The sequence below is a fragment of the Amborella trichopoda genome, chromosome 13 (assembly GCF_054954075.1).
Source record: "Amborella trichopoda isolate Santa Cruz 75 chromosome 13, AtrichopodaSantaCruz75HAP2 v2.0, whole genome shotgun sequence".
Lineage (NCBI taxonomy): Eukaryota > Viridiplantae > Streptophyta > Magnoliopsida > Amborellales > Amborellaceae > Amborella > Amborella trichopoda.
In genome coordinates this window covers 2,098,021-2,123,320 of record NC_142348.1, presented here as the reverse complement: position 1 = coordinate 2,123,320, position 25,300 = coordinate 2,098,021, and the positions used below count along the sequence as shown (strand labels likewise).

Genomic DNA, 25,300 nt, shown 5'->3' with positions numbered 1-25,300 from the left:
TTCTTTCTTGAGCCCAAATTCAGCTCTATAATAACGTTACCGCCTCAAAACTCTATGTCGCTAAATGAACTCTATGTGACTAAGGGGGATAAAAAGGGGTTGTGAATTTTGAATTTTTGATTCTCTATCTCTAAGTTTCCTAAAATCTATCTTAATAAATAAGAATTCTACCTAAAATAAAAATACAAACTCCCATTTAAACAAAAATTCGCAGCCCCATCCAAGTTAAAACAAGAGCCCCTTCTATCATTCACTCAATAAAAAAAAATACCAAAAATAAAAGTAAGGCTCCCTAATTATGGAATAGGCCCTCAAGATGGAAATTTAGAAAATGAACAATGTACTTTCCATTTTACACTCACTTTCTACTTTTTTTTGTGTTGCATCATGTCGAGAGACCTTTCAGACATTAAATGTCTATACCCTTCTTCTATTTTTAGTGTAAGTGAGCTGGTATACATCTAAATAAAAAAAGTGACAAATTGACAAAGTTTGGACGGTACAGGTCTCAACCTATCCACTTCTCATATCTTGTTAAGACATTTAAACTGCTCAACCCATTGTGAAATGGGCGTAAATATCCAATATCATAACCCATCCTTCAGTTACAAATTAAAAATAAACGAACATCAGATCAAAAATATGTCCCCGTTAAGGAATATCCCAGTTAAGAAACTGGATTATCCAAAATGGGGCCACTTGGGTAACAAAAAAGACAAAAAACTAGGACTTCAAACGTAAAACAGAAAATACTTGGCCTTTATTTTAAATTTTCATCAGCTCAAGGCCTCCAGCAAGAATAAAACTTCTCATTAAAACAATTAGATATTTTATCACAATGAACCGAAAAAAAACAATAATATAAGTAATAAATTTAAGTAAGGTCAACTAAGTGACGATAACATAAAAATAGAAAAAAATACGACGACAAATTTAAAGATCAACTTCAAAACTAAATAAAAATAAAAACATACTACTTTTTTTTTTTGAATTTGAACAATAAAAACATACTACTTTCACTTAGATTAAGCAATCCCAAAGGGGAAAAAAACCTCTTTCCATTTCATTTCTCATGTAGAGTATCATGGAAAGAACATGTTATTATGCCAGTTAAAGAACACTACAAAATGTCATACTTCAATTTCTTTTACAAGTTTTTCAATCACATATCACCAACAACCATTCTCAAACATAAAAACAAAAGATATAATATGAAGATTCCGTTTTGCATAATTCCAACTTAATAATTTGATATTCTAGAGACACATAGTACGTATCATTCATTGAGTTGGCAAATAAAACATGTGAATTTTCCATGTGTTGCAATCTACGTTTAACATTATTTCCATTCCACAATATATAATACATTTCATGTGACAAAAACATGAAGAAACAAAAGGGAATCTAATAAAAAAAATAATGAAAACGTGATAATAGGACTTTAGCTCACACGCACATAAATATATTAGTACGGCCATATTCAAGTAAATTATAATCACATGCCTTAGGGATATGAAGAAACAAAGGGAATCAGAAGCAAAAACATAAGACAAGATAACATCATCAATGACATATAAGACCATTTTTAAGGGAATAATGATCACATGCCCTTTTGAGGTATCCTTAACTTTATCTATTAGAGGGAGGAGTGGTCGGTTGGGTTGTTTCGGGGGACATCAACATGAAAATCAACCAAAATTAAAGGTAGGGGTACTCTAGTCATTTTTACTCACTCGCAAGAAAACCAATAAACTATACTTAAATGGGATTGTTTACAATGAGACCATTTATTTTGGTACTCACAATTACTTACGGTTATTCGATGTGAAATCTTATAGTTTGGATGTGTCACAAAGTACTAAAAGTAAATGGTCTCGTTGTGTACTTTTCTTAATTATATTCCCAAAAATAATCTCTCCAACATTCAAGAAACATTCACGAAACGATGCACTCTGCAAGAGCCAAAACCAAAGTAAAAAACAGAAGAAAGAAAGTAATAATAAGATATAAGGAAATACAATATCCTTTGCAAAATAAGAAATAATCTTTTACTCCCTCCAATTTTTCTAAAAGTTTTGGAGCAATAATGGAGAATGTAGTATGAACAGGATCCAAAATTTCGGTAATCAAGTCTCAATGGAGGAAAATACCCACAACCACAAGGACAGCAAAGATAATATATCACTGGAATTCGTCGACAAAATTTTTTTCCGACAAGCCACCCTATACCCGCTTTGACAATTTGGCCCTCACCACTCTCTATGACATCGGTGGCCGTCTCCTGCAATTTCAAGGGTTTAAACCCATGTAAAATTAATAAATCATTTCTATAAGTAACTACTTCCTCAGAGAACAGGGGTACATATAACTTTTTAAAATGCTATTTCCTGTGACTCATGCCATGCACAGGCATGCAACTGACTGAAAATATGGCACCCTCCGATCCAAATGAAGAGCACATATGGCGCACTCTCATGGGAGCACACCAAACACCTACTCTGAGGCACAAAAGAGCCACTTCAAAGATATTTTCGATCTGAACATACGAATATTTTCCAAACAAAGGAAGAGGTCTTAAACACGTAGATCCAACCGTCCAAAAATTGGATGATCAGCATTAAAACAAAAAAAATCTTAAATGTAAGAAAGCATTTTTGTTGCACAAATCTCTCTCTCTCTCACACACACACACACACATATGGTGACAACTCTCTCTCTCACACACAAGAATGAAAACCATAATAGCAATGTAGAGATGGGAACCTCTTTGGCCGGCTTCTATCTTCTTCGAAGTCCATCACTCCACCAGATTCTGAGAAAGCGATCTCCTCGTGGCCTCGCAAGTCCAAGTCGCCCTGCTTACAGTTGGTAACTTCTGCCACCACGTAAGTAAGACACATCGACCGACATATCGTTCCATCCCGATAAGATTTTTCCACTTTTTTTGCATTTTATTTAGTATAAAACATTTCCATACATAAATACAGGTATTTTCCCATGCTTAACATATCAAGAAAAACTAAAATGAAATCTTTCACTTTCCAGCATGCAATGAAACGGATGGTAATGAAGAGAGTGGCACACGATAAAACAAGACATCGCTTCAATAACTCTCCATCATTGCGCATCGTTCCAATTTCCAATGGAGGTAATTAACCCATATGGCTTCCCATTGTCTGTTGGATTATCGTATATTTTACCAGCAACAAAATCAATAAAAGTGACCAATGAAACTGACCTTAATGGTCTTCTTAACTTCCTCGACCTTGTCCTCAATTTCCTTACGATGTTTTTTGTCCAACTCACTCATTGTATCAGCCCATCTAATCTTGTCTTGAATGGTTAGTAGTAGATTATCTGAAGTTGTCAACCTGCAATGATCCCAAGTTAAGAGCATGCATGCACGCACACACATAAATTAAAACAAACCAATTATTTTTGTATCCATTATTGCTATGACTTCTATGTGATAAAAGAGCCTCAATTAAATTTATCATTTAAAAAAAAAAATCAGTGAGGGAATATCTTTAGTTTTAAAAAAATGAAACCGCAAAGTGTACAGACAAGAACGTTGACAGAGAAGATTTGCCACTTCTATTCCATTCCCATAGTAATGCTATATGAACATATCACGTTGGCAACACGGCATGGGTATGGTTTCCCATTAGTGGGCTGCTAAAAAAGAGGAAAGGGTAAGTCAATGGGGATTTGGGCCCTTACCCTTTGGTGAGAATGGAGTCAGAGACTTCATCATAGGGCTCGTTGGTATTACCACAAAAGCCCCGGCCCATTATAAAAAAGGTGGTAAGTCAGTGGGGATTTGGGCCCCTACCTTTTGGTAAGTCGAAACTGTTTCCAAAACCTCCAAACCATGGATATCAAATGATTTTACTCGTTATTTTTCATACAAATGGTTTGATTTTCGAAAGCTCAAATCCTAAACCTAGTTTTCCACCTGAAGAATGATTTCTTCGGTTCTTGGTTTTAATCCTTTTTAACACAAAGCTGGTAAAGAATTGAGAACAAACAAAAATACCTCAAATTTCACAGAAACCGAGCGACAAAAGAGAGAGAATGGGGCTATAGAAAATATCTCAAAAGGGTCCCAGAAACTAGCCCAGATTTCTTCAATTTTGAGTATTCAATGATCTTTAACAAAGATCTGATAGATCAAAAGGCATGAAAACTCAAGTGGGGGTCATTTCTCTATCAACAAGCAACGTTCTTAGTCAAATCAACTGTTTTTTCTAAAACAATCACCGGTTCTTTAACAAAACATGGGGATTTTATAAATCTCGGAAAAATTCTCAGTCCTGTAAATGGACTGGGCCCATCACCTGCCAATTCTGAGCTAGATCGGCATTTTTTTTATTAACACCAACTATCAAATTATTGGAATGATGAGCTTAAGAATACCATTAATGAAAAACGATCATGTTATAAAACTTGGCAGTGTAATATAAAACTAGGCATATGATAACCTATACAATAAACTGGGAACAAGATAAGGTGAAAAAAATATCTTCAAATTACCAAAAATAAGAGAGCAAAAGTGTAGGGATCTAAACCATATTAAATGCCCTAAGAGTGAGGATCAAAGGGTCTTGGTGAAGGATAATGAGGTCAACAAAAGGTGGAGAGTCTATTTTAAAAAATTATTAAATAACGAACAAAATGGGAACATAGTGGTAGAAGGGATTGTTGGTACAAGTGACGGCGGAAGTGAAAGAAGCTTTGAAAATGATGAAGATAGAAAATAGGAAAGGCTTTAGGACTAGATAGTATCTCGATAGACATTTGGAAGTGCATGGGGGAAATTGGCATTGACTAGCTGACGAAGTTGTTCAACAAGTTGTTGAGAACAAAGAAAATACCAGATGAATAGCGGAAAAGTATTGTGGTACCTATTTACAAAAACAAATGAGACATACAGAGTTGTGCAAACTATCGAGGGATCAAGCTATGAAGCTCTGGGAGAGAGTCACTGAGCAACGTTTAAGGCATAAAACGAGTGTATCTGAAAACCAATTTGGTTTTATGCCAGAAAGGCAACAACTGAGGCTATTTTCCAACTTAGGCAACTGATTGAGAAGTTTAGGGCGAAGGGATAAGACCTCTACATGGTCTTTATTGATCTAGAGAAAGCTTATGATAGAGTACCTCGAGATTTGATTTGGCAGGTGTTGGAAAAGAAAGGGTCTCTAGACACTACATCGACTTGGTGAGAGATATGCACGATGGAGCGCTAACTAGTATACGAACTAGTGGAGAGACGAGTGAGTTTTCAGCGACAATAAGCCTATATCAAAAGTCAGTTTTGAGCCCGTACCTCTTTGTCTTAGTTATGAACGACTTAACCAAGCACCTACAGGATGAGGAACCGTGGTGCACGTTGTTCGCCGATGACATAGTTTTGATTGATGAGACCCGAAACGGCATCAACACAAGGACTTTGGAGGGATGCTCTAGATACCAAAGGTTTTAAAATTAGTCGGACTAAGATAGAGTATATGAAGTGCAAGTTTAGTAATAATAGGAGTAGAGACAAGGAAGTAGTAGAGATTGATCGCAAGAAGTACAAAAAAGACCGCAGTTTCGATATTTTGTATCGATAATCCAGAAAAATGGAGAGATCGATGAAGCTGTCGCATACAGAATTAGAGCTAGGTGGGCGAAGTAGAGATGTGCAACTGGAATTTTATGTGATTGCCACATACCAATCAAGCTGAAGGGCAAGTTCTATAGGACAGCAGTAAGACCAGTTTGCTCTATGGGGCGGAATGTTGAGTGGACATAAAACAATATATCCATAGAATAGTGTAGCAGAGATGAGGATGTTGCGATGGATGAGTGGCAAAACAAGAAGGGATAGAATTCAAAATGAATCTATTCGAGAGAATTTAGGTATAGCACCAATAGGCGATAAAATGAGAGAGAGTAGACTTACGTGGGCTAATCATGTGCGGCGACGACCAAGTATAGCACCTGTTAGGAGGTGCAAGTTAGTTCAAGTGGAAGGACTGAAAAGGGCAAGGGGTAGACCCAAAAGGACGTGGTTGAAAGTAGTCTGAAAAGATATGTGGGCTTATGGTCTCACTGAGGATATGGCTTTTAATAAAGCAGAATGGAGAACCAAGATTCATGTAGCCGACCCCAATTAATTGGGAAAAGGCTAAAATGATGATGATCAAGCTATACACAATTTCTTATAAATAAAACCAAGCTACAAACAACAAATATACAAATAAATAAATAAACAAACCGTACCAAGAAGCAACACCCACCTCTCTTCATCCACTACAATTTCGCCTCTAACTTCTGGGTCGACCTTTTACAACTTTTCAATTGGCAGTGGGTGACCCCACCCACAATCCCACACCTTTTCCCCTCCTTGGCCCAGATCAGGCACCCCCCTGTGGAAAGCCTCTGTGGCAGCCACATTATGGGTCATCTGGAATGAAAACCCACAATAATCACTTTAAACATCTATCCCACTCTGATTTTCACCTAAACCGGTCTACTTTGTTGACCTTAGACCGCAAAGAATACCCCATGCCTCCCTGCGGAGACCACCTAATATTGGCTAAATCAAACTCAATTTTGACATGTATTCCCTAGGCAACCCAGGCCCCGCAGGCATTGGCTGGTTATTTCGAGACAAAGATGGTATCACTCTCTTTTCCTTACTCCCATCCCATTGGGATTATTAACTCCATCACTATGGAAGCTCTAGCTCTTCAGGAAGGCCTCGGGAATTTTAACTCATCTTGAGGCCAATGCCTGATTGTCGAGGGTGATTCCAAGTGCGTGGTAACCTGGGCCTCAGGCAACGCCCCATGGCCATGGAGACCCGACAACGTTTTTGATGAAATCTCACAGCACAGCAGGATAGTCCAATATTTTGGAGACACACTAAGAGGGAAGCAAATGGTGAGGCCGACACACTCGCCAAGGAGGGCACCTCACAATCTAGAACTAATCAGCACACCACGCCGGGAACCGTTTAAGCACCTTTTATAGCACATGTTCCCCATTTTCTTTTGTGTATTGTTTGACACTAGCATAGCACAACAACTGTATAGCATTTTTTGGACCCTCAAGGTTTTTTGTACAAGGCACCTGTTTGTGGGTTGCCTTTAATCTTGTATTTCCTCGTTACTTCATTAATACAAAAGTCAACGCATTCAAAACAAAAAATGTACCAAGAACCTCATGGATTTTTGCATCCAAAAGTAAAATAATTATGTTAGTAACTATACATGTAAATAAATATAAATATATAAAAAAAAATTAAAATAAGGCTGCCAAGTAGATTATGGATTGTTGTGCCAAACGAAAAATACCAGGTTGATAATGTCTGAATCATATTGTCAAGCTGCCCAGGTCTTAGATCCCTTCCAGCAGCAAACAGCACCTGTATAACAAGAGAAACACATCCATGAGAGCTGCAAATGTAGTTTCTCAGTGAAAGGTATCACCGGAGTACCAAGTAACTTATGACTTTTTGTATTAAAAGCACTATATACCAGATTCATAGACAAGGGATGTCATAAATATTATGCTCGTCTAAAGAATTGATGAATAGCGACACAAAGGAATAAGACAGATAGGAACATGACAGGAACCAAGAGGCATGGTCCCACTCTCTCTCCCTCACCACCATCAGTTGATCTGATGGTGCCAAGATTTTTATGATTATATGGATCACAGTACAATTCCCTTTTACGTTTACAACACTAACATCGAGACTATACGCCACATGCCAACACACTATGTCTACATTACTCCAATGGGCACCCATCATCCCTTCCCAATTGACTGACAGATGAAATTAACTGCAACACGTGATTATCCGGTGAACTCCACTATGGTTAATCTCCACTATACATCCATTAGGAATGGATGGGGACGCCCTTTTGGAGTACCACACAACAAGCTCTAGCTAATTTCCTACTAACATATCAGAGAAGCAAGGAAGATAGAAGTCCAACCTCGAAGCACCTACGCCACTGATCCAGCTTCCCTTTAACTATACCCTACAAAAATCATCGAAAAAATGTGAATTTTCTCTTGCTCAAATCACAACTTCCAACATAAGTAAACAAACAAACATAAAACCAATATCATCACACCCGAAAAAAGTTCTAACTGAAACTCATCAATAAAGCAACTTCTGAATTTAAAATGTACAAAATAGTAAAGAGAGACCAAAGTTAAAAAACTTGATTATCCCTTTTGGGTGGCAGGGGTTTATAGGAAAGGAAAAGTATTCAGGTCAATGCTCATCCTTGCTGAGCCTATGCACACATACAAATACCACTGCCCTTCGAAGAGGAGCAAGATGAATGAACTTTTTATCATTCTAAACAATCATCCTTTTTCAAAAACAAGTGGCCAATTACACAGAAAAAAACTCATACTTTCCAGCATTATTTTTCAATAGAAACGATATTTTTTAATATCACTATTTATATGTCAAATGATAAGAGTATGCTTACCGCATACATACACTCGTTGATGAGAAAGTCTTCAAGCTCACGCACATTTGAGACATCAAGCTGCTGCATTAGTTGATCATATGGCAATATCTGGTAAAATCGTACATAAAAAAAAAAATCCAAGTCAATCAATATTTATATGGTAGCCTAAAAATAGGCAAATAAAGTTCATATACCAGATCTTAAGTCACAAACATGTACACACACAAGTAAATCATAATTTCAGAAATTATATCTTAACTTGCTTTCATATATCATAGAATCCATGGGCATGTACCTTATTTGTCTCTGCCAATGTGAGTACAGTCAACTGCTTCAATTTACGCACTTGGTCAGGTCCCAGTGGTGGAAGACAATTGGCATTGCCTAAAAGAAAAAAAGGTTCAAGATATATCATATCTACAATTAAATCAATAATAAAAAACCAATACATGGCATCAGTCCAAATATCTACAATCAATTTTAATAGATTGTCTAGATTCATGCCAAGACTCGAGACATTGTCATTCCCAAAGAAGATATTAAAACTTCCTAATTAAACATCTATTAAACAATAAAAAAATTATATTTGGGTGTATTGTGTCCATTGTTGTGTCATACAACACTATTAAACTCATAAATTCATACACGCAGTTTGAAACTTGAAATATTAAAATTATAGTAGATTGAAACTAGCCCAAACTTGAAGTTGAACTTGAAATACAATACCTAGTAACAACACATTTTAGACTCAGTCATACAACCTTCTATGGATGAAATGCTTAAAATATTGTTACATGCCATAGTCTGTCACTCAATCCAATTCCATATACCATTCCCATCAATCATCATATTCCAAAAAGTCAGAAAAGTAAAATGCTCTACAGCAACAAAACATGAAAAGAAATATCACTATCCCAAACTCAAATAGCAAATTGAGTTTCATCATCATTATCATCACCACCACCGCCAGTTCCTTATATACTTTCCAATTTCATAAGACATCAAGTTTACCATTTTTTTTGTCTCCCAAAAAATCTCATGAAACTTGGTATTCAATTAGTTATTCTCTCAAAAGGGTGCACAAGAGCGCTTTCTTTTTCTTTGTATGCCTTTTTATTTTTGTTGTTCTTTTTTTTCTTTTTCTTTTTCTTTTTTTTGTGTGTGTGTGGGGGGGCGGGGGGGGGAAGATGTAAAACGCCCCAAGCCAGGGGCCATTTTCCACACTCAGGCAAGGGCTCAAGGCAGGCCAAGCGCTGGGCAGCACCTCGCCCACCCAGGCAGGTGCCTAGTGTGGGCATAGTGTGGGCCCAAACCCTAGGCACCCACCGAGTAGATGAGATGCCTAGTGCATGGGCCCGCTTCAAGGAACCACCTAGGCAGGCCGACTTTCAAACATTGCTATTAAGTTAAAAAAATCAACTTGACTTTAAGGTGTGTGTCTTGCAGCTCAAAAAAAACATGAGTCCACAATTTAGCATGCATTTCACGCATCTTAGACATACACATCTTGTAACATAGACAAGTGCCACGCAAGTTAGACATGCGCGTCATACAACTGTTTTAGTTGTTAGACATGCGTGTCATACAACTGTCTTACAACTAAAACAAGTGTCTTATAAAGACAAACAGTGTTGGAATGTCAAAAATGATGAACCTTTTTTTTAATATGGGCTCAAAATGTATGACTAGGCATTGAATGCCATTTCGACATACTGTGTCTGTGTCCAAGACTTCAAAATGTGCAAGACACATTCGTTGTTACGTAGACTAATAGATAAGTAGGAGGTTTACATCAAGTTGGATGGAACATATAAAATCAGAGCCAGAATAACACTAAGATAAGCAACATTAGAAACAGAAAAATAGGAAACAAAGATGAAAGCAAGGGGAAGTGGGAGATAATACTTCGCAACTTTCTCTATATCAAAACATTAAAGTACTAGCTTCAATTTTGCTGGAATAAAAATTTAAATAAAAATCCAATTCATATCCTATGGTGGTGACAAGTGTAATAAACAATTCAACTAACGGCTTTAGAGTTGAGTTCAATTAAGCCTAGCCTTCATCATCATCACCAATACACAAGAGGGTTCTGAATAATTTCATTGATGAACTGGCAAATGTTATCTGATTTCAATGGGAAAGTTTCTAATTGTTGTCAACAACCACCCCTGCTCAACCCACCTGTGATCACTTGGCCCTCAAACCATGCACTACACTAAATCATTCCTTCCTTAACCTCTCCTCACAGACTTCCACATTTGCCAGACTATAACACCTCCCATTTCTCCACAAACCCCAGAACCACCTGCCTTGCTGCACAGCCTATCCTTCTAGATAGAATAGCTCCACTGGGATACAGGGTAGTCAAATATTGCCCCAGACTAGCTCTACTTTAATCTCCGAAAACCTAAAAGAGATTTCTCCTATACTTCAAGCTTCTCAAAACTTCCACCATGGAGAGGGAACATGTGCCTTAAACCATGTCCAAGATCATGCATATCGAGACTTTTGTTTTAAGACCAGGATGCCAATCCATCACTAAATATCAGGCTTGTCACTTTTGCCTCAAAGCAGAGCTTTCTCATTTAGCCCACCCGCTACTATTTGCTATAAGGAGCTCTGGAGGGTAAAACTAACCAAATAAGCACTAAAGCAAGAATTTGAATTTTATCAAAGTGCATGTGAAGAACAGTAGCGATCCAATCCAGTCTTATACCTGGCATCAGCCCTTGAAGCAGGAATTAGACAAGATACATATAGACCCAAGACAGTCTACCTTGCACCTGATAATTTCTAGACCAGGAGTTAGATTCCAGCATCTCTTAAATATAAGGTCATGAACAAAAGGGTCAGTTGGAAGAAGATCCAGAATCTGGGTGCTCTCCCTGACGGCAATCCTAGTGGATCCACTCCTGAGTAAGACATATAATCATGTTTTCGCTTTCCATTCTCCCTCATCTTTGTAAGCATTAACACACATCATCCTTCCCACCATGCAAACCCGCAAGAAGCATGTAAGGATTCAGCTCAATAAAATAACATATTTATATGGCATATGGAAAACATTTTTTTTTTCTTGATCAATACAGGTTAGATTGATGAATAAATATGTAAATAGAACACATTCATATTATTAAATAATGAAATCATAAGTTCTTTTAGAGCCACATTTCACGAGATACCATGTTATTAACCACATGAAACATCGCATTATAGAAAGAAACCAATGCATCATAAACTCAACAGGCACGCATGAAAAGTATTAACAATGCAAGAAAACCTTTAGCCCACATGACTTCTATCCGACATACAAACATCCGGTTTGAATGATTATTGCAAAATAACTTATAATATAGGAAAAGCTTTACAGTCTACAAAAGGTCAAGTTGCAGTACAAGCCCAAAAATTAGTAATAAAGCTCACTCCTACTCTTCTCTTCCAACATAGGACACAGCTACACTCCTCAAAAGTCAAAACCCACAAGGCACTTGAGACTTAGAGATAGAATCCGCAATCTTCCAATTAAAATCTATGAAGAAACTATAAGCATGCATATATTTACAAATCTTCAAACACAAAGCACACATATTTTCACCCACATATTATCCAATGCACAATCAAAAGACTCATTATGACCACAATATGACAAGCATTATATTCTTTCTAAGCAGCCAATCCATTGGGGAATGCAATAGAAGATACATTAACCGCTAAGGGCATCACAGACGTTTTCTACTTAAAATATGGGATTATCTACTGCCATAAGCATGTAAAAGTGTAGAATTCTATATCTTTCTTTTACATGCGTTTATATCTAGCCTTGACTATTTTACTCTCACTCATGCGGAAGAGGATTGTTACCATTTGTTTCACTTAATTATGTCTTACCCCATCACCACCCCCAAATACACATACATACACACACACACACACACAAAAAGATATGGGGGCTTAGGGTCTTACTTACGATATGGCCCTTGATAGAGTAGAATGACGGAACAAAATTCGTGTATCCGAACCCCAAATAGTTGGGATAAGGCTCTAATGATGATATATATGATGCAAACAAAAATGAGGGCTGTCAAAATTTTATTTTATTTTATTTTATTTTATTTTAGTGTATTAATTGTTTGTTTTAGGAATAGGAAGTGCATTGGGGTAATAGGTGGGAGGATTTTTTGTGTGTGAGTTTTTGGTGCGTGGTTGTTTTGATGATAGGCTAGCAATTAGGTTGGTTAGTTTTAAAAAGATAAATCTTAAGTTTGGTACAAGTTGTTGTTTTTAGGAGGCTTTTGTGGAACAGATTAGGAACTAAAATTTATGAAGAGATATGGAGGCTTATAGAGATCCACGTGAGAGAAAATAAGGTGATAAGGAAGAGATTAAAATTGAGTAAAGTTGATTTTGTGAAAAGATCTTTTTGGGTGGATTCCCTTACAAACGTTAAGCGAGGGTATACTCTCTCAAACTTTTATTTTATGTTTATTTTTTGGCTTGTTACTATTTCTCCCTACATCAGTTGGTATCAAAGCAAGTAAGATCCAGTCATTGCAATGCCACCACAAGCTAATCCTGCTATGGTAGATCGCCTAGCACAAGTTTTAGAAAATTTGACCAAAGTCATGGAGGGTGTTTGAACCGAGTTGCGTAAAATGAATCGACAGTTTCAACGGTTGAAGAACAACCTTCATCGCGAAGAGGGTGCTTGCAACCAAGAAGATCCGACACCAGAGTTCGTCATAGAGATGAATCGAGACCCACAACTAACTAGGGTTGAAGATCTGATATTAGAGTTCGTCATTGAGATGAATCGAGACCCACGACTAACGACTAACTAAGGGTGCCGATCCTTAATGTGACAATCACATTGTGATGCCAGAATCACGATCTGAGGAACATCCACATCATCTTGATATTCAATTTGATCTTCCCAAATTTTACTACGAATTTGAAAAAGAAAAAAAAAAAGAAATCACGATTGAGCCTAACATTCCAGTGTTCTACTTCGAGATAAACACGAATTATTTGATGAATTAGTTTATTGAAGAAAAGTTACCGAGGTGCATGGCGGGACTACATCACCAATTAGTCGATTGGCTTCAAGCTCAAGGGTGAGCTTCTCCCTACCCCTGGAGAATGATGCAAATAAAAATGAGGGTTGTCAAAATTTTATTTTATTTTATTTTAGTGGATTAATTTTTACATTTCTCTAAAAAAAAAATTGTTTTAGGAATAGGAAGTGCGTTGGAGTAATAGGTGGGAGGATTTTTTGTGCGTGAGTTTTTGTATGAGTTGTTTTGATGATAGGGTAGCACTTGGGTTGGATAGCTTCAAAAAGGTAAATCTTAAGGTTGGTACGAGTTGTTTTTTTAGGAGGCTTTTGTGGAATAGATTAAGACCTAAAATTTAGGAAGAGATATGGAAGCTTATAGAGATTCACGTGAGAGATAATAAAGAGATTATAGGAAGAGATTGGAATTGAGTAAAGTTGATCTTGTGAAAAGATATTTTTGGAGTGGATTCTCTTGCGGACCTTGAGAGAGGGTAAATTTTCTCAAACTTTTATGTTATTTTATTTTTTGGTTTGTTATTATTTCTCCTTGCATTAATATATATAGGGGTATTGTAGAATTCACCATCCTAATGGTGATTTTAGAACGTTGTACTGCCAAATTTTGAACGGTGAGTTGCCCTTAATATAATTAAAATTACATGAATATGATCATTTTGGTCAAATTAGAAAAGGGTATCAGATGTAATTTAAATCAACGAAATCCCCCTTTACATGAAGCCCCTAAAATCTCTCTACCCTAGTAAAGCAAGGGACTCTTTTAGTCATGGTGAAGCCCCCATAACCATAACTCTCTCCCTCTCTCTCTAATCCCCAAAATATCTCTCTCTCACGGTGAAGCCCAAAATCTCTCTATGAAGCTCCCAACGACTCTCTCTCCCTCTCTCCGAAGCCTCCAACAACTCTCACTCTTAGGGTGCAGTACTGACCTACCTCTCTCACAATGAAGTCACAAATCACGATGGTGTATATGCACTCTTCTCAAAATCCCAACAGGCCATTAGGCCATTATGGACACATAATTGAAGTTCTCTCTATGTGGAAAAGCGGTGTAATATGGAGGAGAAAAAAGGGAAAGCCAAGGCAAAGGCTCAATACGTTTTTGATGTAGGGAGAACAATAACAACCAGAATAATAATAATAAAAAAAAACGGTTGAGAGAATAAACCCTCTATCAAAGTCTGCAAGGGAATCCACCCCAAAAACAAAGTATGCAAAGGAATCCACCCCAAAAAGATCTTATCACAAGATCAACTTTATTCAACTCTCTCTCTAATCATTCTCTGATCTGTTTACAATGAAGGATATCTTCCATTTAAATACACTTCAAATAAAATAAATAAACAAAACCAATAAAATAAATCCTCTCTAAAAAAATACGTACTTCCCGTATCTTCTCTCTCAACCCCACGTTCCACCTCTCTCTCCCTGTTTTCTCTCTCCCCCATTTTTCCTAAATCCTCACGCACCAAAATTTCCCAATCTTAATCTTCCCCATAAATCCATCTCTATCTAAATTTCCTACGAATCTCTAGGTAAATCTCCCAAATCCATCAAAATAGGAGACCTAAATCCCTTTGTTCAATATTAAAATCAACCATATCCCCAATCCTACTAAAACTCACGCCCCACCTTATCTATGCGCACTTTCTAAATTGAGGTTGCAGGCAATGAAAAGTGTTTTGTTGAATACCCAAGAGCAAATCAGACACAGTTTCAGGAGTTTAGGTAAAGATGGGGTTTCAGAATGTACATATCCTATATAAACGAAAGAAAGAGAGAGGGCAAAGGGACGAAAATTTGCTATGAGTTGTTTTAGCTCTGTGGTTTTTTTTCTCTACGATTTGGGACAAAATTTTGATGTTAGAGAGAGAGATAGTTCTTACCAGAGGATGATGGGAAGGCATATGGCAATGGAGAAAAGAGAAAGGCGGGTGACAAGGAAGGTTTTTGAAATTTACTAAAATTTGGGGGGGGGGGGGGGATTCAACAATTACGTCTAATGCCTTGTCCTAATTTGACAAAAAAGAACAAATTGATGTAATTGTAATTATGTTAAGGGTAACTCACCGTCTAAAATTTGGGAGTAGAGTTTTCTAAGATCATCATTACGATGGTGAATTCTAAAATAACCTATATATTATATAGGGTACTCCTACACATGGAGTATAGTAGAGAATAACATCATCCACGTGAGGTGTAATATCATCCACATAGATCATTAGTTATTTTTTAACTACTAATAGAATGCTACTAGATTCTTATAGAAATATCTCTTCTACCCATCCCAATGACGAAGAATGCCATTGCTCAAAAAATTTCGTATTACAAAACAAGAGTAATGAGTATCTAATGAATAATTAGTACATTAAGGAAATACTCCATGTGTAAACGTGCCCTAACAAAACCCATACGTGTGTCAAAGCAAATTTTCACAAGACAGCAAGGTATTCTCTCTACCTTTGAATTTACTATCGAACATATTAATGGCAACACCAATTATTTGCCTGACTTTTTGACACGAGAATTTTTGCAGGGAAGGCAGAAGGAGCCAACAAAGGAAAATGATGGAAATGATCCCTAGTCTAGGGTCATCTCTGGCATCACCATCTACATCAAATGCTCTAATAAGAAGGCAAATACAAGATATTGATATATCTCCCCTTCAAACACCAATAAGTACTCAAACTCCTAGTATTAAAACTACATATTTGGAAACAGCATATATTCCTTTACTGATTATAGAAAATGATCATCAGTCAAAAAATCCAACTGAAATAGCTGCCTTATATCTCAGGCAATACATGCATCCTAATATGGGCGACAGATGCAGAGAATGGTATGAAAATATCCTTATGGAAACAGGTTCGGTATTTATAGTTCACCATTACCGAAATAATGATACAGAAATAGCATACTCCAAATTCCAAATAAAAAAAGTTCCTTTGTTGATTATAAAAAATGATCATCAGTCAAAAAATCCGACTGAAATAGCTGCCTTATATCTAAGGCAACACATGCATCCTAATATGGGTGACAAATGCAGCGAATGGTATGAAAATATCCTTATGGAAACAGGTTCGGTATTTATAGTTCAACATTGCCGAAATAATGATACAGAAATAGCATACTCCAAATTCCAAATCAAAAAAGTTATTTCTTACAGAGAATGGGGACTAGATCCTTTAAAACCAAGGATCATCAATACGAAACGATTGAAAATCAAATCCTATCACTACTTTGAATATATAAGGCTTGAGATGATGTCTTTTCATACCATAATACAAAAAATTCACATCGTTGGTATATTCAGTTTAAAATAATTGAGCCAAATGAGTTCCCCAATTGGTTCTCTATATGGGGATCAACAAACCAAATTCTACCAACAGAACTATAAATTTCACAGAGAAAATTCTCTGATTATAATAGGCAAAGTCTTAAAAGAGACTATCTATATATTTTATGACCTTATATCAGGTCCCGTGGATTTTAAAATGGGATTATCAAGTCTAAGAAGATGATATGGACAGGTGGGATTATATTCCCGAGTTGAGAAGACAAATCCATATCAAATGGTGGGCCAGTTATAAAAATAAATCCCTAAATCCAGACAAAATAAAAATGAAACTTATACCTTCAGTTTCACCTCCAAAGCAAAAAATGGAAATATCAGAATATATTGCAATATTACAGCAACAAAACCCCAAACTATCCAAAGAAGAGCTTAAAAGGAAGCTCTGGAGTGCAAAAGAAGATAATGTGGAAAAAATGTCCACCTCTACTCAAAGTGTATAGTAGTTGAACTGTACTTCTAATAGAAAACTGAACTATTAATTAAGATTCTGAGAAATCTGCAGTATCAGTTCAAAGTCACTGTGACCCAAAGATCACTAAGGCTAGGAAGAGCCAGAAAAGTGTAGGGACTGTTTCCAGTTGACTCGAATTGAAATGGCAAATTTCATCAGAACATTATCTAATAGGTCAGCTACTACTAGTAACACACTACGTATTAATAATAGAGAAGAAATAATAATCCATAATATAGAGAAGCATATCCAAAATTAGAATATACCAAAAGTACCTACAACAAATGTTTATAGTAAGGGAACTTTTGATTTCAAAAGTAGTTTTTCCATCAAAACCATTGAAAAAAGTATTTTTGTTATGGAAACTCAGGATAAATTTCAATTACTTTCAAAAAGGATGATCGAAAATCATAAAAAGAAAACTACAAATATTTGCATATTGGATTGGTACAAATAGTTGTCAAGCCATTAACAAGAACGGGATTAAATAATTATGTTCTACTCTGTTTGAGAGACAGCAGACACAAAAGATTCATTGATTCCTTGTTAGGAATAAGTTTAATCTAGTCTATGTAATGGCCCCATCTATTTTAACGGTTTTCCAAACTTCTCGGTGGCCTTAACAAATCCAAATTTACTAAAAGTCCTAACCCAACACCTTAAAACTCAAGGTTTTGATATAGACCCAGGTTCTCAAAACTTGGCATTTGTTTACAGGATCTGTTACAACGTAATGAATACTTTGTGCTCGAATGCCAGGCAAATGGACTTCAAAGGACAAACTATATTTTTCCAAACAAACATGAAAAAATCAAATTTAGTTATACCTAAGTCAGTGGCATGGTCTCAGGTTAAATTACCAAAACGTTGGTCTTTACAAACTGAATCCCAGATTAAAAATCCTGAAAACAAAGACCCTAAACAAATCATAGAATACTCTGATGGAAAAATAGAGATCAATTTTCCATCCTCTAGAAGAACTACATTAATGATTGGTGAATCAAGTATTAGGGATCCTCCTAGAAGCTCGACCTCTTCTGTCCCAAAATCCGAATATGAAAGATTACCCACTCATAGGAGAACTATTATTGAAAGACTTAATAGGACTCCAAATCAGGTTCAACAACCAGTCTATAGAGTAGACACTCCAGGTTCTTCTGAATTAGAAGAACCAACACCCTCAGATAAAGAATGGATCAGAAAAGACTTCTACTCTGAAAAAAATAGAAAAATAAGAGAATGGTTCTTCAAAGAGTTTAAAGAACCTCTTCGAGATGCCTTCCATTTAAAATTCAATGGGTTCATGATGAAACACAAGGAAACTATGAAATTTTTTAAATGGTTAAGATACATATCAAAAGATTATGGAATAAAGATTCCAAAATTTGAGGTAAATATGGTTGAAAAATCTTTCCAAACCTTTCAAACCACTAAAGGAGAGACAATTGAGTCTATTCATCCCCCTGAGACTAGCTTATCTTTTGCGGCAATCTGGATCTGCCAGTAGCCTGATTTGAGATCAAACTTTGAAAATACGCAAGCGTCTGCCAATCTATCTAAGAGATCTCTTTTATTTGGGATCGGATATCTGAACCATCTTAAAACTTTGTTGAGTGGTTTATAATTTATAACCAGTCTCAGAGCCCCTCTTTTTATCTCGAAGGCCTTTTCCACATAAAAGGTTGAGCAACTCCAGGGTGATGAGCTTTTTTTGATAAGTTTTTGTCCAATAACTCTTTTATTTCCTTTTTAAAGATTTACAGTAGCCTATTGTTCATTTGAATAGGTCTTACTTTAGTAGGAATTTTTCTTTCTTGAAAATCTGGTGCATAGAGAAGTTCAACTATATGTGGCTTTCTATCCCAACAGCATTGGGGATATTAGCACATATATTTCTTTCCTGCAAAAATTCTCGTGTCAAAAAGTCAGGCAAATAATTAGTGTTGCCATTAATATGCTCGATAGTAAATTCAAAGGCAGAGAGAATACCTTGCCATCCTGCGAAAATTTGCTTTGAAACGTTTTTGAAGGATGTCCTTGGCTGCTTTACAGTATAAGGAATGATTAGTTAAGCACGTCACTTTGAAATTTTGTGACAGCATGGACAATAGCAAGTATCTCTTTTTTCACCGTTGAATAATTTTGTTGGGCTAGGTTCCAGATTTTAGAGGTAAACCGGACTAATTGTTCTCGATTATTCATTTTTTGTTTTAAAACAGCACCAAGTCCCTGCTCTGAGGCGTCTGTTTCTACTATTTTAAACGTTGTAGGACTTGATAGGGCTAAACATGGTAATTCCTTAGCTTTTATTTTAATTTTTCTGACTGCCTTAGTATGTTCTTCGGTTCATTCTGGAGGATGCTTTTTCAACCTGTGGAATAAGGGTTTTGCATCTAAGACTAAATCTTTATAGAAGTCAGAAATATAATTTAAACAACCAAGGAATCTTTGTAATTCAGTTTTTCCTGTAATTACATCTGAAAATTTAAATGCGAATTCTATTGCTCTATCAATGGGAATGATTCTTCCCTGAAAAATATTGTGTCCTAAAAACCTTCTTTTTGTTTGGTTTTAAAAATAAGACTCGCACTGAAATGGCAAATATACATGTGGTATCAGAGCAAAATAATTATACAAATATTTCTAACATATATATGGCGCAAATATATATATATATATATATACATGTGTGTGTATGTAGGTACGTATGTATATGTATATGTGTGTGTGTATGATGTGGCAATAATAGAAGAACAACATTGTCATGTAACACAATGTCATATAATATTGAATACTGCAAGGAAAGATATGAAAAACAACAAACAAAAACAATTAATATTCAATTCAAAAATAAAGGATAGGACTTTCATACTTACTCTTGTAATCATTCCATGATCCATGTGCAAACAGGCGAAGCAAGTCAAGGACTGCAGAATATTCAGATCCTTGAAGCTAGATAAAAAAACAAGAAGAAATGCAATAAGAGTTATATTAGGCCCAAAAAAGTACGTAATGTCACCCTTTGAGAGAGAGAGAAAAAGCACAACTATCAGAAATTCAAAAGCTAAGATGAAATGGTCCTGACTCCTAATTGACAAACAAGGATGCCAAACAAGAGTGGCACTCTAGAAACTTCCACAAAATTCCTATAAAACCCATTATCAAATAATTCCTAGATAACCTCATTTATGTTTAATCAAAAAGAACATAGAGAGGTTATTCCGTAATAAACAAGCTCCTTGTCATTTCATTAATAAAAATGAAGCAATGGGATATGATCGCGCCAAAGATGGGAGGTTCTAGCAATGTTACCCAACAAACAAAATATTTAACCATTGTATACACTCAAAGCACCACAATTATGCCAACTAGACTGATAGGGAAAAACAACACGGTAGACCGATAATTCCCTACACCAATTAAAAAAAACTTTTGATTAACAAAAGTAACAATTAGATGACGTGAGAAGTCCCTCTTGGAATCACATCGACCCATCCTCCCTTATAAAATTGAAGCAATTAAACACTTAAAGATCCATAAAAAAACAATATGAACAATTTAGCTCCAGAACCATGCACAGCCTATTGAAGATGAGGATTCAATTCGGCATGCTCACCTTTTTGTCCAATGGTACCACCAAAAGCTAAAAGGAAACTCTACTTGAAGAACAACCCGCCACATCCAACTATAGCTTCTGAATTGTATATGCACTCCCATTTCCCACTTGAATGTATCCACCAAAAATTCCACTACCACTAAATTTTTTTTTTTCGACAACTCTATAACTACTAGCAACCTTCTTTCATTACCAAAAAAGCATAATATAATTAATAACAATCTTCTCTCCTTACTCAAAAGGCACATGCAAATAAGATTGTTTGTTCTATATTTGTTAAAAAAATAATTTTTACAAGAAGTGATGCTGGAATTTGTCATGACGAGTTTAAGTGGATGCATAAATTAAAGATATCGATACTTCAGAGTATTTTTTCATCTTTTCTCTCTGTCTGATGTTTCTAAGGCATTGAGATATCTAAATGACATCTTCAGCTTCTCTTTCTCGAGCTAAACATGCACTAGACTTGTGAAACAAGTTTGCTTCTGATGATAGCAAAATGCGAACCAATGGAGGCCCCACTCTGATCATGCTCTAGGTTCAAGAGGGAGTAGAGGGAGTCCCTTTCAATCCATCTCTCTTACTTCCCACTTCTCTCCCCTCTTCTCTTTTCTCTTCTCTCCCCTCTTCTCTTTTCTCTTCTCTTTTTATAGTCCTTTGAAGGTTCTTGACATAACCAACCTCAATATCTAAGTACATAAGAAAAACCAACAATTAAGCTTCAACATCAATACATCGAACCTTTAGACCAATTGATGCCCTAGACATACCACCAGCTTATGTGTGCAAGCCACAAATAAAGATGCATTGTCCCCACACAAAGTAGAAAACCACCAGAACAGAGAAAATTGCATGCTCCTTCCACTATGGGATCCCACTACCCTTCCAACAATCAGAGTCCAATACACGTTGTTCCTGGCCTGTTCAATAATCCCCTCCTTAAACCCTAAAATGCCAATTTACCATGCCTTTCAACAAATGTCAAACCCTGAAACTCCCATCATAAAAACCAAAACAGTTTTTCCTTATTCACCAAAAGGTAGATATTGAATATACTTCAAAATATATATATATATATATATATATGGAGAGAGGGGAAGGGAAGAAGCACCCCTTATAATAAAACAATTACAAATATCAATTGTCGTGCTATATGAGATTAAAGTTCAATGGTCTAGCAATCACCAAGACTATATCCATTTGCATGGAGATCAAAGACAAGGAGAAAACCCCAATAACTCAAATACCAAGGTTACCTTTAATAGAAAATTTAAGGGGAAAAAAGATACAACATAGAGAAGCATGACAGAACCAATCTGCAATAACAAGACCAATCTACAGAGATACAAGAACCTCAATGCCCTAAACACGGCACATTAGATATAAAGTCTATAACTAAAAAATATGATAAAAAATACACAATAAAATATTAAACAAAAACTAAAAAGTAGATAAGAAAATCGAATTAGAGTGGAAATATAATGGAGAAAAATAAAGCATAGACACAAAGTAAGACTTCAATGTTTTTTACTGTATAAAAAATACATTAACCATTACAACATCTCTCTCTCAAACCAATAAAAAAAATGAAGAGATTCATACCTCAGAAATGCTGGGAACAGAAAGGATTTCAGAGAAGGCGAAGAGTGATGGATGAGAAGTGGCCTCCACGATGACACTAACCAGAGATCCTCCTTTAAGACTCTCCGCCTTCTTCACAAAATACTCTATGAACTCCGCCTGTTTCTGCTCGATATCCATGGATTCTGATGCTTCAAAGAGTCTCAAAACCAGTAAAGCCTCGAATCCATTAACGAGACAGATGGAAGAGAGAAAGGAACGAGGAAAACTAGTGAATATATAGCTTTTGAGGAGAGAGAGATAGTATATAGCTTTTGGAGAGAGAGAGAGAGAGAGAGAGAGTTTTTGGGTATTGTAAAGCGGCTAAATGTATAATAACGATCTGCGTTTTTATTTTGGACAGGATTTCTATGAGTCAGCCGAATCATCCTATACATATGCGGGCCCCTACTTTAAAACCTATTTTAGGAGGATGTTGTTTTTATTGGTGTTTGCAAAATCGAACCGGAACGGTAAACCATTCATGGGCCTAGAAATGATTTAACCGGCTTAACTGGTAAATCGGCCAATTCAACCACTCTAACTGAGCAAGTTCCAAACGATAAAAAAAATATTGAAAATAATAAAAAAAATCTACTAAAATATGAAAAACATATAAAAAATGTGATTAAACAAATGACATTGATATGACGTTGAAAATTAATGAAAAAAATGGATTTTAACTAATTGATTTGTGTTTATAGGTATTTTTAAAAAAATTTGAAAAATATGGGAAAATATATAAGTGATACATAATAACCATTTTTTTTTTAATCTTTATCATTATGTAAATAATATTCAAATAGTGTTAAAAAAAATCGACTTGACCAAAATGAATTCTTAAAATAAAACACACTAACGGCGGGGATTCAAATCATGATTCATATAAAACTTAATCATCGAAGCTAACCAATAAATCATTTTTAATGTATTTGATATAAATTTAAAATAATATTTTATTTAATGTTTAAATTTTGGTTGATCATCAAAACCGCGCAAAACTGAAACTGGTTAGCTGTTAGATCGGCTGGTTTTGCAAACACTAATTTGTACAAATGCTTATGCCCTAAATTACCTGTTATTTTAGTATTGAAAAAAATTAATGGTCTAAACATTTTTTTGTATTTAATTATACTTTAAAACTTCAAAATTAATGTAGATCGAGTAGGTTATGAGCACTTGGGAATCTTGAAAATTGACGGTCCATAAAATCCATTACATGTCATACTATTTCCAATACTTGGAATCCATTTTTTCCTCACATCTATATATCTTGAGGTCGAGATTATCGATTTGACAATTTTTTGGTATCAAAACAACCTCGTCTAGTGAATTTTTGAGGTGCGCATTAATTTGATGGTTTAGGGTCTCACACTTATATAAACTTTTTTCATCTCATAAAATAATTTAAATCCAAAATTTTAAGAATTTATTATCTAGGTTAAGATGATCATGAATATAAAAATTTAATAAAATTTTTATTTTTGGAGTATAATTTTTTAAAACAATAAATTTACACCATCAAAATACATTTTAGCCTAATGGGTTTTTTACAGCATCCATTTATAAGATGGACATTAGTGAGTCAGCAGGATCTTGTATGGAGTAAGAAGATCGAACCCAGAGAACTCATGGTGGGCTTGACTTTATTTGCCAAATGGGTTAGCCTACCATCTTGCAATCCAAGTTGAATCATAGTGCCCACTAATGACCATATGTTGCATCATTATAACTTCTTGAATGCCAATCCCTTTAACGTATCTTTTATCTCTCTCTCCTAAATAAGTCCCTCTCACAATTTCTCTCTATCATCTCTCGTCTACAATTCACATATTGAGTCACTTCTAAAGTTTCTAACCCAAAATATATTTTTTTAATGATTTTCGGGTTTGAAATCTAGTGGATATTTTGATAATTCACCTAGTAAAATATCTTTGTTTATTGAGGATTTCATTTCATTAACATGCTTGTCTTTTTGTATCTTTTAACATCTCAATTGAAGAGGTACTTCGGTGAAAGCCTATAAGTGAAGTGGTTTTGATGAAATTATAGTTGATTGGATCTTTTAGTTTTTTTTTTTTTTGTTAAGGCGGGTTGACTGTTTTATTGACATTTTTATATTTATTAAATAATATTAATTTTTTTAAAATACAAAATGTTCTTTGAGTTTGGGCCTAGAGAAGAGCAAGAATATTTAATTCATTGAGTTCGAGTGAATTTAAGTGGATGAATACAAGTAATTATTATTATTTTTTAACATCAATAAAATTTTATTAAGATACCCATGTGAGATGTACTATTTTACATTTTACACAGTAACTATTCAAAAATCATGATCATGCGTCTTTTATAGATATTTTGAAATTATCTAAAATAATATCAGAAAATATAAAATAGTGCATATAGCTATTTGACAAAATTAACTTAACAAATTTAGAAGGATGGTACTTTAAAGATAATGATTTAAAAAACGACTATTCTCTTAAAAAAATGCTTATATAAGGTGTGAAATCTTACACTATAAAAGTTGGATATATCTTAAAAAAACTGTTGAAAAGGTCGTCATGTTGCTGAAAACACAAAAAATATTTAAATATTCAAAGTAACTCATATTGTAACACATTATTTAGTCATTATATTATCAAAATTTTCAAATATTTATAGATCTACTTGATCAGCATATTTTTCTTAGCCCTAAGTTTCA

General features: G+C 35.3%; 1 protein-coding gene across 3 annotated transcripts; it reads right to left on the bottom strand.

Annotated features, from left to right (window-relative positions):
- Positions 1-1,973: 1,973 nt before the first annotated feature.
- FUS5 (Proteasome component (PCI) domain protein) lies at positions 1,974-22,943 on the bottom strand. Of its 3 annotated transcripts, none has more exons than XM_011622892.3 (9): positions 22,579-22,943; positions 20,237-20,312; positions 8,776-8,864; positions 8,499-8,588; positions 7,992-8,036; positions 7,344-7,414; positions 3,239-3,371; positions 2,764-2,875; positions 1,974-2,281 (listed from the first exon to the last, which is right to left on the bottom strand). In XM_011622892.3, the coding sequence occupies exons 1-8, from the start codon at positions 22,735-22,737 to the stop codon at positions 2,798-2,800; spliced, it is 741 nt and encodes a 246-aa protein (XP_011621194.1). In that variant the 5' UTR covers positions 22,738-22,943; the 3' UTR covers positions 1,974-2,281; positions 2,764-2,797. The 3 variants fall into 3 exon arrangements, with proteins under 3 accessions (XP_011621194.1, XP_006837372.1, XP_020519245.1); XM_006837309.4 differs by having other exon boundaries at positions 2,764-2,855; positions 22,579-22,941; XM_020663586.2 differs by having other exon boundaries at positions 2,764-2,872; positions 22,579-22,939.
- Between the last annotated feature and the right edge of the window lie 2,357 nt (positions 22,944-25,300).

What these genes read in the sequence shown, in the direction of transcription:
- FUS5 (XM_006837309.4), bottom strand. Translation starts at nt 22,737, where the DNA reads ATGGATATCGAGCAGAAACAGGCGGAGTTCATAGAGTATTTTGTGAAG. An exon ending in ATCATGGAATGATTACAAGA is followed by an intron (nt 8,865 to 20,236) that starts GTAAGTATGAAA and finishes TTTTTCTTTTAG; the next exon opens with GCAATGCCAATTGTCTTCCA. An exon ending in ATTCAGACATTATCAACCTG is followed by an intron (nt 3,372 to 7,343) that starts GTATTTTTCGTT and finishes GGATCATTGCAG; the next exon opens with GTTGACAACTTCAGATAATC.